At 42.2% G+C, this 15,714-nt stretch overlaps 1 protein-coding gene across 1 annotated transcript in view; it reads left to right on the top strand.

Annotated features, from left to right (window-relative positions):
* Positions 1-15,714, top strand: part of LOC134355792 (eukaryotic translation initiation factor 3 subunit J-like) — a 44,461-nt gene that overhangs the window by 4,497 nt on the left and 24,250 nt on the right. Inside the window, exons 3-4 of the mRNA XM_063066208.1 lie at positions 7,504-7,552; positions 12,574-12,671. Of these exons, the coding sequence (XP_062922278.1) occupies positions 7,504-7,552; positions 12,574-12,671 (147 nt within the window). The remainder of the gene's footprint in view (positions 1-7,503; positions 7,553-12,573; positions 12,672-15,714) is intronic.

Genomic DNA, 15,714 nt, shown 5'->3' with positions numbered 1-15,714 from the left:
GACTCTATTCACTGGAATTCAGAAGAATGAGAGGTGACCTCATTGAAACCTATCAAATGGTGAAAGGCCTTGACAGAGTGGACATGGAGAGGATGTTTCCTATGGTGGGAGAGTCTCAGACCAGAGGACACAGCATCAGAGTATAGGGGCATCCTTTTAGAACGGAGATGATGAGGAATTTCTTTAGCCAGAGGGTGGTGGATCTGTGGAGGCCAAGTCTTTATGTATATTTAAGGCAGAGGTTGATTAGATGCTTGATTGATCAGGGCATGAAGGGATATGGGGAGAAGGCAGGAGATTGGGGCTGAGAAGAAAATTGGATCAGCCATGATAAAATGGTGGAGCAGATTCGATGGACCAAATGGTATAATTCTGCTCCTATGTCTTATGGTCTAACACCATTAAACAAGCGGTAAGTGGACCCCAGGTTGGGAACCGTTGTTAGGATAAGAATGGCAAAGCTCAATTAAGTGGAATCAATGAAATTTGACGTGAAATTTGTCTAAGCTTCACTTCTATTTTCTGATTTGTAAGACAATCTAATGCTTTTTCATCCAAGATACTACTTTGGTTTAGATGCGACTTTGTGAAGATGTATTTATGGGTTCCAAAATTTTTTCCTGGTTAGACTTGAAAGTTTCAATTGATGAAAAGACAGTTAATCAGAATGGGTCAGTTGTAATCAAGATCTCTCTCTTATTGTCTAATTTGATGAAGATTTCCAATGTTTATTCAAAAGAATTTATCTCAGAGTTCCAGCATCTGTGATGTTGCTTTTATTATTTGAAGCATTGAGTTTAAAAGTCATGAGGTTACGTTACAACTTTATAAAACTCTGGTTAGGTCACATCTGGGGTATTGTGTACAGTTCTGGTTGTGCCACTGTAGGAAGGATGTTGAAGCTTTGGAGAGGGTGCAGAAGAGGTTTACCAGGATGCGGTCTGTTTAGAGAGCATGTGCTATCACAAGATGCTGGATAAACTTAAGTTGTTTTCTCTGGAGTGCCGGAGGCTTAGGGGAGAACTGACAGAGGTTTATAGGATTGAGAGGTGTAGATAGAGTGGACAGAGAGTATCTGTTTCCCAGGGTTGAAATGTCAAATACCAGAGGGCATGCATTGAAGATGAGAGGGGATATGAGGGGTAACTGTTAACTTACGCATTTTCATTATAGAGTATTAACATTCTCCAGCCAATTGTACAGTACTGCTCTCTTCTCCACAGAGATCTAACATTGAATCTTTTCAGGCTCTCAAAATATACCCACATGATATGATAGCTTGATCTAATGCTGCTGCTGAAATGCCTCATTTAGCTAAAACCTGGTACATGAGGTTCCGGTGACGTCATCGTGCAGAATAGCAGCTTAAATCAACAGTTCCTCCGGAAAAAAGCATATTTGCCCCGTTAATCCATCAAGTATAAGATCTTTTGAAAAGATCAGGATTTATAATGTTCCCGAAGGAGCAGAGGGATTGTCGATGATGGACTTTGTAGACAAGCTGCTGCGGGAAGCGCTGGAGGTTCCCCAGACTATGGAGATTGAAACTGAAAGGGCACATCGTTCGCTCGTCCAGCGGCCTCCCAGAGACAGACAAAGTAAACCGCACTCAATAGTACTTAAATTCCTTTGATTCAAGAGCAAGGTGGAGATTCTACAAAGGGCCTGAGGTAAGAAGAGGGTTTTTTGGAACGGGATCATGATTACCCCCCCCCCCCCCGGCGATCCTACAGAAACGGAAGGAATATTCCGAAGCGAAACGAATATTAAAGCAAGAAAAGATTAAATTCCAAACCCCGTACCCTGCTAAACTGAGGGTATTTTACCAAGAAGGGATGCGACTGTACCAGACGGTGGAGGAGGCGACTACAGACATGAACAACAGAGCACTGTCCATTAGTGTGGTCAAACCAAGGGAAAGTCTGGCTGAGCAGTTGTCCCGAGCTGCTTGAGAAATAGTAAGAGAACCTAGAAAGCAGGGGACGGGAGCAGGATGAGAGAAGGCTATTAGGAAGAGACTGTCAGTTCTCCGAGGGCAGCCCTCACCTCCTCCAGAAGAGCCATAAGGTTTGGCTAACTTTAAAAGTGCTGATAAACTAAACGGAAGCAAAAATAGATGGTGTTATACCTATCTCGAGAAATACGTGTTATAATGTGGATTTTATATTACTCAATTTTTAAAAATTCATTTATTCATTCCTTTTTCTCCACCTAAATGAGAATATATATATGGGAGGAATACACAGGGAAATCATTTCTGTGTAATGGACATAGTTTTTTTTACTTACTTTTATAGGTACTGCAGCGGGGGCCCTCAACCCACAGGTAGGAGGGGCTATCCCCCACGGCTAGACGTTTCTTCTAGCCCAACCCAGGGTCATCTAGAGACCCCAGCCTTGGAATCACACCTTCGTTACCTTTTTTATTACTCACGTTTCTTGACTCTTATTTGTTGAGGGAGTAGATCGATTAAGTTATATTTTGCAAATTTCAATGATATACTAACAGATGGCTGAGGACAAAGTAAAATTCATTTCTTTTAATGTCAATGGGCTGTTGAATCCAGTCAAGCGCAGCAAAATTCTATCAAAAATGAAAAAAGAACAAGCCCATGTAGTATATTTACAGGAAACTCACTTAAGTGATAATGAGCATGGAAAATTAAAGAGAATGGGCTTCACTAATTTGTTTTTAATCAGGACATAGAAGAGGAGTTGCTGTTCTCATCTCAAGTAAGCTAAATTTTGAAAAAGTATTCGAAATGGGAGATAAGGAGGGCAGCTATATTCTGGTAAGGGGGAATACATGTTATGGAAATGTTTGTTTGATGATGAAATTCAATAAAAAGTAAATTACCATAAAAACCTGGTATGTGTTTTGCAAAGACCAGCATCTGTTAATGGTTTCTATGTAGTATGATAATTTTTCAAGACTGAACATTTTGAGTGGGTTGCCCATTATATTTATATTGTGTGATGTTTTATATATATGATTGTTAAAACCCTGGGAAAGTGCTACACAATAGGTTAATTGAAGAGCAGACTTTGGGTTAGGTAAGAAAGAAGTTGGATTTTGTTAAGTACAAGGTTGTTAATGCAGGGTGGGAACTGGTTTCTAATGGAATCACACGGAGATTGATGTGGTAGTTTTGGGACTCTGGATAAGGATGACGGAAAATTTTGATAACACCTTGAATTTACGTATTTCATTTGATGTAGGAAAAATGCCCCAGTGTGCCTCACGTGGCCATTGTCAACCTAAAATTACATACGATATTAAGGCAGGTGACCAAAGGCTTACTCCAAGAAATAGGAGAGAGTTTAAGGAAAGTCTTAAGGCAGTAAGGAGAGATTTTGGGGAGTTTAGAGATTAGGCGCTTGTCTGCTAGCAATGCTAGCACCAATGTAGGAAGAATAAAAATTACAGATACGCAAGTGGCCAGAATTGGGGAGCCATAGATATCTACTGAGTCCAGGCCCGATGATCTATTTTTGGCAGAATTTTCCAATGGCAAGCACATGACAAAGAAAAAAAGGAGCTGATCAGGAAGGGAGGCCTTTGGGGAGCACTGCGAGCAAATTGCAGATCTGGGAAGAGAGGTGATTGCTGGTGAAACCTTTAGATGCAGGACATTTTAAATAAATGGCAGATGTACACGTGGATAAAGGAAGGCTCTAAGTCACTTGGATGTGTGGTTATCCATGTCAGTTTAAGCCAGATCGCATTGGGAGTATTGATTGCCTTCAGCACAATGTGTATAGAATGTTATTGGTGACTAGTTACAGCACAGAAAGAGACTCTTCCAGCTCAACAAACCAGTGCCACCCGATTACACCCACGACCAGGTAACCTACCAAGCCACATGTGTTTGGAATGTGGGAAACCAGTGCACCCAGAAGAAACTCATGTGACAATAGGGAGAATGTACAACCTTCTTGCAGACAGTGGCAGAATGTAAACCATGCCATCACTTGGTAGAATTCTCGCCTGCTAGACTGCGAGACCCATTTTAGTAATGCAATAGGACTTGCATACTTGATTGGAAGAGACAAACACTTACTGGGAAAATTGAGCAGGGTGCAGCAAGTTACATATTTAATGGTTTTGAGAGGCAATAGAGATTGACAGTAGAGCAGAACTTCAAATTAATATCTACCAAGGCATACTTAATTGATATCTTTTGCCTGTTTCTATTGCATGTTGGCCATCAAAGTTATGCAGATATTCTACCACCTTGCTCCCCTGTGTCATATTTCCCTACTCCTCACTTCTACATGGGAGAATTTCCAACAAACTTTATTTTCAAATTGTTCTATATTTTCCTATTTAACTGTATGTTAAATTTAATTTTTCAAAAAGGGCAGGAAGTGTGGCTTGGTAAAGAAAGTTGCAGATTCAGTGAGTCCGAACCTAATGATCAAATTATCATGTAATTGACAGTTGGAGTTGTTAATACACACCTGCATTCGGGCTCTGATACATTCTGCTGATTTCAGTGGTTGATATTCTTGTTACCAAGTTCCTAAACTTCTTAAGAATTGTGATGAAAGTTCAGCAGCTTTAGGGAATGAGATTAAGCAACAGAGGCGCATGGCATTTGTTACCTGTCTTGGTGACTATGCTGTCACCAACAATTGTGACTTCATTGAAGGACAAAGTGAAAACTGAGAAAAATCTCAGTTGGTCAGGGAGCATCTGTGAAAATAGAAACAGATAACATTTCTGGTAAAAGTCTCTTCAGAGTGAACAAATTACTTGATATGTTTATTTTCCTTTTGTGGATGCTGCCTCATTCGCTGAGTGTTTCCAGCATTTTGTTTTTTTATTTCAGATTTCCATTATGGGTATTTTTTTTTGTTTTTCATTGAATGACGAAAGTGACTTGATGAAAGTTTTAGACCCAAAATAAATGTATTTTTCCATACTTTAATTTTGCTACACCCATCCTACATTGACTTTTGTAAATTTTGCATGCTTTTTTTTCATGTGGTCGATGTTTAGAGATCTCTTGCAGGATGTTAGGGGTAAATTTGTCCCGGTGAGGAAGATAAAGATTGGTAGGGTGAAGGAACCATGGGTAACAAGTGAAGAGCTTAAGAAGGGGCTGAGAAGAGCAAGAAGGGGGCATGAGAAGGCCTTGGCGAGTAGGATAAAGGAAAACCCCAAGGCATTCTTCAGTTGTGTGAAGAACAAAAGGATGACAGGAGTGAAGGTAGGACTGATTAGAGATAAAGGTGGGAAGATATGCCTGGAGGCTGTGGAAGTGAGCGAGGTCCTCAATGAATACTTTGGTATTCATCAATGAGAGGGAACTTGATGATGGTGAGGACAATATAAGTGAGATTGATGTTCTGGAGCGTGTTGATATTAAGGGACAGGAGGTGTTGGTGTTGTTAAAATACATTAGGACAGATAAGTCCTCGGGGCCTGACGGAATATTCCCCAGGCTGCTCCACGAGGCGAGGGAAGAGATTGCTGAGCGTCTGGCTAGGATATTTATGTTCTCGTTGTCCACGGGAATGGTACTGGAGGATTGGAGGGAGGCGAATGTTGTCCCTTTGTTCAAAAAAGGTAGTAGGGATAGTCCGGGTAATCATAGACCAGTGAGCCTTATGTCTGTGGTGGGAAAGCTGTTGGAAAAGATTCTTAGAGGTAGGATCTCTGGGCATTTAGAGAATCATGGTCTGATCGGGGACAGTCAGCATGGCTTTGTGAAGGGCAGATCGTGTCTAACAAGCCTGATAAAGTTCTTTGAGGAGGTGACCAGGCGTATAGATGAGGATAGTGCAGTGGATGTGATCTATATGGATTTTAGTAAGGCATTTGACAAGGTTCCACACGGTAGGCTTATTCAGAAAGTCAGAAGGCATGGGATCCAGGGAAGATTGGCCAGGTGGATTCAGAATTGGCTTGCCTGCAGAAGGCAGAGGGTGGTGGTGGAGGGAGTACATTCAGATTGGAGGATTGTGACTAGTGGTGTCCCACAAGGATCTGTTCTGGGACCTCTACTTCTCATGATTTTTATTAACGACCTGGATGTGGGGGTAGAAGGATGGGTTGGCAAGTTTGCAGACGACACAAAGGTTGGTGGTGTTGTAGATAGTGTAGAGGATTGTCAAAGATTGCAGAGAGACATTGATAGGATGCAGAAGTGGGATGAGAAGTGGCAGATGGAGTTCAACCCAGAGAAGTGTGAGGTGGTACACTTTGGAAGGACAAACTCCAAGGCAGAGTACAAGGTAAATGGCAGGATACTTGGTAGTGTGGAGGAGCAGAGGGATCTTGGGGTACATGTCCACAGATCCCTGAAAGTTGCCTCACAGGTGGATAGGGTAGTTAAGAAAGCTTATGGGGTGTTAGCTTTCATAAGTCAAGGGATAGAGTTTAAGAGTCGCGATGTAATGATGCAGCTCTGTAAAACTCTGGTTAGGCCACACTTGGAGTATTGTGTCCAGTTCTGGTTGCCTCACTATAGGAAGGATGTGGAAGCATTGGAAAGGGTACAGAGGAGATTTACCAGGATGCTGCCTGGTTTAGAGAGTATGGATTATGATCAGAGATTAAGGGAGCTAGGGCTTTACTCTCTGGAGAGAAGGAGGATGAGAGGAGACATGATAGAGGTGTACAAGATAATAAGAGGAATAGATAGAGTGGACAGCCAGCGCCTCTTCCCCAGGGCACCACTGATCAGTACAAGAGGACATGGCTTTAAGGTAAGGGGTGGGAAGTTCAAGGGGGATATTAGAGGAAGGTTTTTTACTCAGAGAGTGGTTGGTGCGTGGAATGCACTGCCTGAGTCAGTGGTGGAGGCAGATACACTAGTGAAGTTTAAGAGACTGCTAGACAGGTATATGGAGGAACTTAAGGTGGGGGCTTATATGGGAGGCAGGGTTTGAGGGTCGGCACAACATTGTGGGCCGGAGAACCTGTACTGTGCTGTACTATTCTATGTTCTATGTAATATTAAGTTTCCATCAACTTCCACACCACAGTTCACATACAGTCGTTTTGCTGATCAGAAAGACTTTTAGTATCTTAACAGGTGTGGTGAATTCTTGTGTGAATGTCCAGAGGATACAGAAAAGTCTGAATCCATTCTCATTAGCGTTCTTGCGTACAGTTTACTGAGCTTTTAGCAGAAGACTGGGAATGGTCTGTTCCTCTCTAATCCCAGCAAAGTGGCTGTCTTGAGATCAGATCATTGACTGAGGGTTGAGCTGTGACTTTCTGGATTTCAGAGCTGAATGCCTTAATAATATGCTACTGGTAAAGTTTTCAAGGATTTAAAAGATTTAATGTTTCTTTAAGGGACCCAGTTTCTCGAAGAGATTTGCCCTCTGTGCAAAGCTGTAGTTACGTCTATTCTAGGGTGTTTTTGGTATGAGTTATTGTCAAATTTTATTTGATAAAATGCAGCAAAGCATCTCAGAACAGTTTGTCACATTTATGGCTGGAAGTTGTTGCATCAAAGAATAGTTCTTTAAGTTGTGTTTATTTCCATAGGACAACTGGGACGATGATGAGGAGGAAAAGAAGCCACCAGTCAAGCCAGGTAAGAATGAAGATTGCTTTATAATTATGACTAGATGGGGAGCTGCATTTTGTTTTTAAAAAGTTCAGAAAATCATTCAATACAAAACTAGGCCATATCAGCCCACCTCATCCATGTCAACCATGGTACCAATTACGCTCATCGTACTTGTCTGCTTTAGACTAGTATTCCTCTACACCTTTCCAATCCAAGGATTTGTTCAAACGTCTATTAAACATTTCAATCATATTTGTCAACTTTCCAGATATCCACTATCCTATGTGATAAGCACATCTCCTTTATATTCTCCACTCTCGCCTTCAACCTGGCTCTGCAGTTCTACACTTCTTTGCTCTGGGGTGGGGATGGGGGCAAAAAAGCTCTGGCTATTTATTCTATCTTGTGTTCCTCAGAATTTTATAGCCCTCTGGGGTTATCCTTCATTCCACTGAGAATGAACCCAACCTGTCTAATTTCTTTTTGTAACTACATTCCAGATAAGATCCTGGTGAATCTCTTTTGCACTCTTGTTATCACATGCTTCCTGTAGTGTAGTGGCCTGAACTACATAGTGAACCAAATGCATTCCAATCAGTGTTTATACAGATTCAAGTTGATGTCAATTCCTTGGCCTGTGAAAGTAGGTATATTAAATGCCTTCTTCTCTGCCCCATCCATGTATGATAGCACTTTCAGGGAGCTATGGACTTGCATTCCAAGGTCCCTCTAATGCTCCCACCATTTCCTCTGTTTTGGGAGAATCTGACTTCCCAAATGCATTACTCACAGACCTAGGATTACGTTCCATTTGAAGCTGCTCTGCCTGGCTTTCTAGATGACCTATGTTCCACTGTATCCTTGGACAACCTTCTTCACAATTTAAGCCTCCACTAATATTTGTGTTGCCTGCAAGCTTTCTAATCAGACCACGTTCAAAATACAAAGTAAATTTATCGAAGTACATATATGTCACCATTTACACAACCCTGAGATTCATTTTCTGGTAGGCATACTCAATAAATCTATAGAATAATAAGTATAACAGAATCAATGAAAGACCACCCAACTTGGGCATTTAACCAGCATGCAGAAGACAACAAACTGCAAATACAAAAAGAAATAATAATAATAAAAAATAAGCAATAAATATCAAAAACATGAGGTGAAGAGTCATTGAAAGTGAGTTCATTGGTTGTGGGAACATTTCAATGATGGAACAAGTGAAGTTGCCCCCTTTGGTTAAGAGCCTGATGGTTGGGGGTTAATAACTGTACAAACTTGGTGGGGTGAGTTCTGAGGCTCCTGTAGCTTTTCCTTCTTCCTTACGGCAGCAACAAGAAGAAAGCATGTCCTGGTAGTTGTGGATGTTGGTGAGGGACGCTGCTTTCCTGTGACAGCATTTCATGTAGATTCTCATCCAAGTCTTTTGCTCATAATATAGACAGTGAGTACTTGTTGAATGTTAGTCTCTGTCGTACACCAGTCAGAAAAACACCCTTGCACCACAACTCTGCCTCCTATCATTTAGATTTAGATTATGAGGACACTCAGTCCTCGTTTATTGTCATTTAGAAATGCATGCATTAAAAAATGATACAATGTTCCTCCAGAATGATATCGCAAAAAAAAGGACAAACCAGAACTAAAACTGACAAAACCACATAATTATAACATATAGGTACAACAATGCAAAGCAATACCATAACTTGATAAAGAGCAGACCATGGCCACGGTTAACAAAAAAAAGTCTCAAGATCCTGATCGACTCATCATCTAACGCAGACAGCAGAAGGGAGAAACTCTCCCTGCCATGAACCTCCAAGCGCCGACAACTTGCTGATGCATTGGAAGCACCGGACCGCAGCCGACTGAGTCCGTCTGAAAACTTCGAGCCTCTGACCAGCCCCTTCGATACAGCCTCTCTGAGCACCATCCTCTGCCGAGTGCTTCGACCTCACCCCGGCCGCTGAGCAACAGGCAAAGCCGAGGACGCTGGGGCCTTCCCCTCCGGAGATTCTGGACCACACAGAAGCAGCAGCAGTGAAACAGGCATTTCAGAAGTTTCTCCAGATGTTCCTCCGTGATCTCACGTCCGTCTCCATCAAATCAGCATTGTGCACGGCACCCTACTTTACAAATAACAGACATCACCACCGGAGTGGCTGCTGCAAGCTGCGTGTGCCGCCATCTTCTTTTCCTCCTATCATCAAACCAGTTTTAGATCCAGTTTGCCAGCATGCCTCAGATCTCTTGTGCCGTAACCTTTAGGACTAGTCTACCATGTGGGACCTTGTTCAAAGCTTTACTAAGGTCCATGTAAAACATATTTAATGCCCTGGCTTTCATGAATTTTCTTAGTTGCAATTTTCAGTCGGGTTTGTGCGACATGATTCTCCCCCCACTGAAAATCATGCTGACTCCTAAACTGCTAATCAGCCCCTGCCTTTCCAAGTGAACACAAATCCTGTTTCTCAATCTTCTCTGACACCTTCTCAACCACTGATACCAGGCCCACTGCCCTATAGTTTGCTGGCTTGTCCCTGGCCTCATTTTGAACTACAAAAGGACAACATTAACTATGCTTCAGTCTTGTTGAGTATTGTGAGCAGTTTTGGGCCCCATGTCTAAGAAAAGATGTATACATTACTGGCATTGGAGAGCATCCAGGGGAGGTTCACAGGAATAGAAATGAAAGCATTAACTATAAGGAGCACTAAAAAATTGACGGCTCTGGCCTGTACTCTCTGGAGTTTAAAAGTAAGGGGTAAGGGGTGATTTCATTGAAACCTACTGAATATTGAAAGGCTTAGAGTGGACATGGAGAGTGTGTTTCCAATAATGGGAGAGTCTAGGACCAGAGAGCACAGCCTCAGAATACAATGTTCCTTTTGAACAGAGATGAGGAGGAATTTCTTTAGTCAGAAAGTAGTGAATCTTGGAATTCATTGCTTCAGATGGCTGTGGAAGCCGAGGCATTGGGTATATTTAAAGTGGAGGTTGATAGATTTTTGATTAGTATGGGTGTCAAAGGTTGCAGGGCGAAGGTAAGAGAATAAGGTTGAAAGGGATAATAAATCAGCCCTAATGGAATGACGGAGCAGACTCTTAAGTCGAATGGCCTTATTCTGTTCTAATGTATTATAGTCTTTATGATTTTCTGGTACCGTATTGTGGACAATGATACTGTGAAACTCTCTGAAGATTCCTTGCCTAGCCAGCTTCCTTGCTATCTCACTCTTAAACTTCCGCTGTTTTCCCCTCTTTTAGTTGTTTTCCATCTACTTGTGGCAGGTCCTGTGTTTCATGATTGAAATTTGCCTTGCCGCTCTTTGCACCAGAAGTTTAGGACCCAATCTAATCAGATAATATAAGCAAACAACAGGAATTCTGCAGATGCTAGAAATTCAAGCAACACACATCAAAGTTGCTGGTGAACACAGCAGGCCAGGCAGCATCTCTAGGAAGAGGTACAGTCGACGTGTAAGGCCGAGACCCTTCGTCAGGACTTGACTTTGTCATGTTAGGCAAAGCATGACAAACATTTCCTTTGCCTAACATGACAAAGTCAAGTCCTGACAAAGGATCTCGGCCTGACACGTCGACTGTACCTCTTCTTAGAGATGCTGCCTGGCCTGCTGCGTTCACCAGCAACTTTGATGTGTGTTGCAGATAATATAAGGCCTGACTTGATATTTCAGACTTGCTCAAGCATTAAAGCCTTTGGTCATTAGAATATACATTTGAAACCTAAATCAAAAAATGCTGGAAATATTCAAAATGCCTTGTGTTTTTGTGTAAGGAGGAACTGCTTCTGGGCTGTAGTATTAACTCTGTTTATCCCTGTAAGGATGCTCTAAATTCAAAGTAAATTTATTACCAAATACATATATGTTACCATATACAACCCTGAGATTCATTTTCATACTCAATAATTCCAGTAACCATAATAGAATCAATGAAAGACTGCACCCAGCACGGTGGACGAGTGCAAAATGGACGACAAACTGTGCAAATACCAAAGAAAGAAATAGTAATAATAAATAATTCAGCAGTAAATTTGAAGAACGTGAGATCAGTGTTCGAAAATGAGTCCATAGGTTGATACTGAGTCTATAGGGTGCTGTTTGACTTGCTGAGTATTTCCAGCTCTTTTCAGATTTCCAGCAAATGCTATAATTGGCTTTTCAAAGTTCATGCTTCATACAACCTTGAGATTTGTCTCCTCACAAGCAGCCACAGAATAAAGAAGTATAATAGAACCCATTAAAATAATGAATAACCATAATATAGTCAATGAAAGACTGCACGCAACAGGATAGACAACCAATGAGCAAAAAGACAAAAACTGTGCAAATACAAAAATAAACTTTTAACCTTTGAATTAATCAATTTGAACTTTGAACAGTGTTAGGATGCTTATTTTGTTCTGTGCACGGGGACCTCAATTATTTTTGCTTCCCTTACTGAACTGAAAGTTGAGTGCATTGGAATAAGCTTTATTATCAACAACTTGTATGGCTTGAAATTTGTTCTGTGGCGGCAGTACAGCACAGACATAACATTACTATAAATTGCTCAAATCGCGCCAAAAATAGGGAATAACGAGGTAATGTTAATGATCATGGGTTCAGGAATCTGATGGCAGAAGGGAAGAAGCTAATTCCGAATTATTGAGTGTGCATCTTAAGGCTCCTGTACCTCCTCCATGGTGGAAGTAATGAGAAGCGGCCGTGCCCCAGATGGCCTTAATGATGGATGCTGCCTTCTTGAGGCACCATCTTTTGAAGATGTCCTTTTGAAGATTTTGAAGCTTTCTGGTCAGGACTATTCACAAATATAGGTCAGTTGTGTGAGTATCAGAGAGATTAAGAACAAATTAAGAATTAAAGCTGAAGTCAACCGTTTGGCCTGCAGTGGATGTAATATTGCAGATGGGTGTGAAATTGCAAAGCTAATTACATCATCTTTACTCATCACTAATAAAATGATACCTTGTCCTGTCACCACCTACGGTGCTGATCTTTCTCAAATTCTTATCACAGAAGTCAAGGTTTCAGAAAAGAAGAAATTAAGTGACAGGATTAAAGAGAAGGAGGAGAAAGAGAGGCAACAAAAGAAGAAAGCTGCAGCGCTAAAAAATGTAAGTTGCTGTTTCTTTACTGGGTGAAACGTTTGCAATCATCTCCACCAGCAGAGGGCTCTGCTGGGGAACTGTATCCTAAAGGATATGGATACTATAAAGACCTGCTGTAGCGTTCAGCATTGGCAAAATTGTGGAGTCAACGGGGAGCAGTCAGGATGTGCACTGTGGCTGAAAACTCTTAACCCCGCCCTTGCAAGTTGGGGAATGCTTAAGAGAGATTTAACTGAAACAATTACTCACTGTGTTGCAGATGTAATGTGGCATTGAGGATGGGTGGTTTGTTTTATCATCATGGGGCCTATATTACTGGCTTCTGTGTTTTTTTACTGTACATAAGTTATATGTTAGCTGATCTCAGGTCAACATCACTGCATTGGTATTTAGGCCACACTGCAGTGATAATTCAGTCCCCGTGGGTCATTACAGTTATTAAAATTTGATGCCATATTTTTAACACAAATGGTGAATGCAGACATGTTGTACCACTACCTCTTACATGTGTAAATTTGGGGATTTCTAATTGGACAGTCCATCCAGGAACAGGTGTGGGTTTACCATGCTGTGTAGCTGGGTGGACTTACCTTCTTCATTCAGTCCTTGCTTTCTTTGAGGGAATAATTTGTACTATTTGATAACTGTTTTGAATGATAATTAGATTTATTACCGCTGACGTATGTCGTGGAAATTTATTGTTTTGCAGCAGCAGTGCCAAATATGTAAAAAAAATGACTAAGTTACAATAAGAAAAATAAAAAAATAAGTGCAAAAGGTGCGATAGTGTTCATAGGTTCTCGGTCCATTAGGGATAAAGGTTTGTTGTCCCTCTATATTGTCATACAAGTTTTATGGTATTATAAATTTCCCATCTTGTTGAATCAAAAGCCCATTTTCAGTAGTAGGGAAGAATATCAGTAGAGGATTTGCCCCAGGGAAAATGCTTCACATCTTTCTGAGCTACCTTTTCCTAAAGGTTTAGGAGTCATTGAAAGCTAATCCCTATACGGCTGTTTTGCAACTGATTGCCTCTTTCTCCACCACCCACTTTTCCTCTCAATGCAATTCAGGCCGAGACCCTTCATCAGCCCTGATGAAGGGTCTTGGCATGAAACATCAGCTATTTACTCTTTTCCATAGATGCTGCCTGGCCTGCAGCATTTTGTGTGTGTTGCTTGGATTTCCAACATCTGCAGATTTTCTCTTGTTTGTGATTGGACACCTTTCCTCTCACCTGGTTTTACCTGTCACTTGCCAACGTATACTCCTTCCCCTCCCCCCACCTTATTATGGCTTCTTCCCTTTTTTTCCAGTTCTGGTGAAGGGTCTTGGTCTGAAACATCAACTGTTTATTCCTCTCCACAGATACTACCTGATCTGCTGAGTTCCTCCAGCATTTTGTATGCATTGCTTTAAAGCTGTTGTCCATACAAGTGACAATGAAGGTATTGGATTGCTGGGGGAAAAACAACTGATTCACTAGCATTCTTTAGAAAGAAACATCTTTACCCAATCACGAGAAAATCTGCATATGCTGGAAATCAAAAACAAAACACATAATTTATAAGATTAACTCAGCAGGCCAGGCAGCAGCTAACAAGAGTAAACAGTTGACATTTTGGGCCGATACCACCTTCAGAGTTGGAAAGGAAGGGGGGAAAAGTCAGAGTAAGAAGGTGGGAGGGAGGGAAGGAAGAAGTTCAAGATGGTAGGTGATAGGTGAAATTAGGAGGAGGGGATGAAGTAGACCTGGGAAGTGAAGGAGATAAAGGGCTGGTGAAGTATGAATCTGGTAGGACAGGGCAGAAGACCATGGGAGAAAGGGAAGGGGGAGGAGCACCAGAGGGAGATGATAGGTAGGAAGGTGAGAGAGGGAAACAGGAATTGTGAAGGAGAGGATGGGGGCAATTACCAGAAGTTTGAGAAATTGGTGTTCATGCCAAGAGGTTGGAGGCCACCTAGATGAAATATAAGGTGTTGCTCTTCCAACCTGAAGTGGTCTCGTCCTGGCAGTAGAGGAGGGCATGGACTGACATGTCAGAATGGGAATGGGAGGTAGAATTGAAATGGGCAGCCACTGGAAAGCTTGCTTTATGTGATGGACGGAGTGAATGTGCTCGGTGAAGCGGTCTCCCAATCTACGTTGGATCTTACCGACGTACAGGAGGCCACAACGGGAACATTGCATACAGTAGATGACCCCCAAAAATCTTGCAGGATGGGAAGAGCTATAGTCTGGATAGCTGTGAGAGTCATTGAATTTATGTGATTACCTCTTCCTACTTTGTCACTTGTAAAAATGCTATCCCCTTCTCTCAGTTCCTCCAGTCTCCGGCGCATCTGCTGTCAAGGTTGGAGGCTTTTCATGTCAGAATAACTGACATGTCCTACTTCTTCAAAGAAAGGGGCTTCCCTTCCTTCACCATCAACGTTGCCCTCACCTGCATCTCTTCCACTTCGTGCACATCTACCCTCACCCATCCTGCTGCCGCCACACCAAGGATAAGGTTCCTTTTGACCTCACCTACCACCCCTCAGCTTCTGCGTCCAGCACATAATTTTCTATAACTTGCGTCATCTCTAACGAGATCCCACACCAAGCGCATTTTTCTCCCGCACCCCCACCACACCACTTTCCACTTTCCACAGGGATCACTTCCTATGCGACTCCCTTGTCCACTTGTCCCTCCCCACTGATCTCCCTCCGAGTATTTATCCATGAAAGCAGAGCAAGTGCTGCACCTGCCCCTACACCTCCTCCCTCACGACCATTCAGGATCCCAAACAGTCCTTCCAGGTGAAGCGACACTTCATTTGTGGAGTCTATTGGGGTCATCTATTGTATCTGGTGCTCCTGGAGTGGCCGCCTGAATATCCGTGAGACCCGACGTAGATTGGGTGACCAGTTTGCTGAGCACCTTCGCTTTGTCCACCGTGAAAAGCGGGATCTCCTAATGGCCACCCATTTTAATTCTACCCATTCCCATTCTGACTTGTCAGTCCGTGGCCGCCTCTACTGCTGTGTTGAGGCAACACTCAAGTTGGA

The sequence above is a fragment of the Mobula hypostoma genome, chromosome 13, assembly GCF_963921235.1.
Source record: "Mobula hypostoma chromosome 13, sMobHyp1.1, whole genome shotgun sequence".
NCBI classification, from domain to species: domain Eukaryota; kingdom Metazoa; phylum Chordata; class Chondrichthyes; order Myliobatiformes; family Myliobatidae; genus Mobula; species Mobula hypostoma.
The sequence above is the reverse complement of the archived record's forward strand: the minus strand, read 5'-3'. Positions and strand labels throughout refer to the sequence as shown.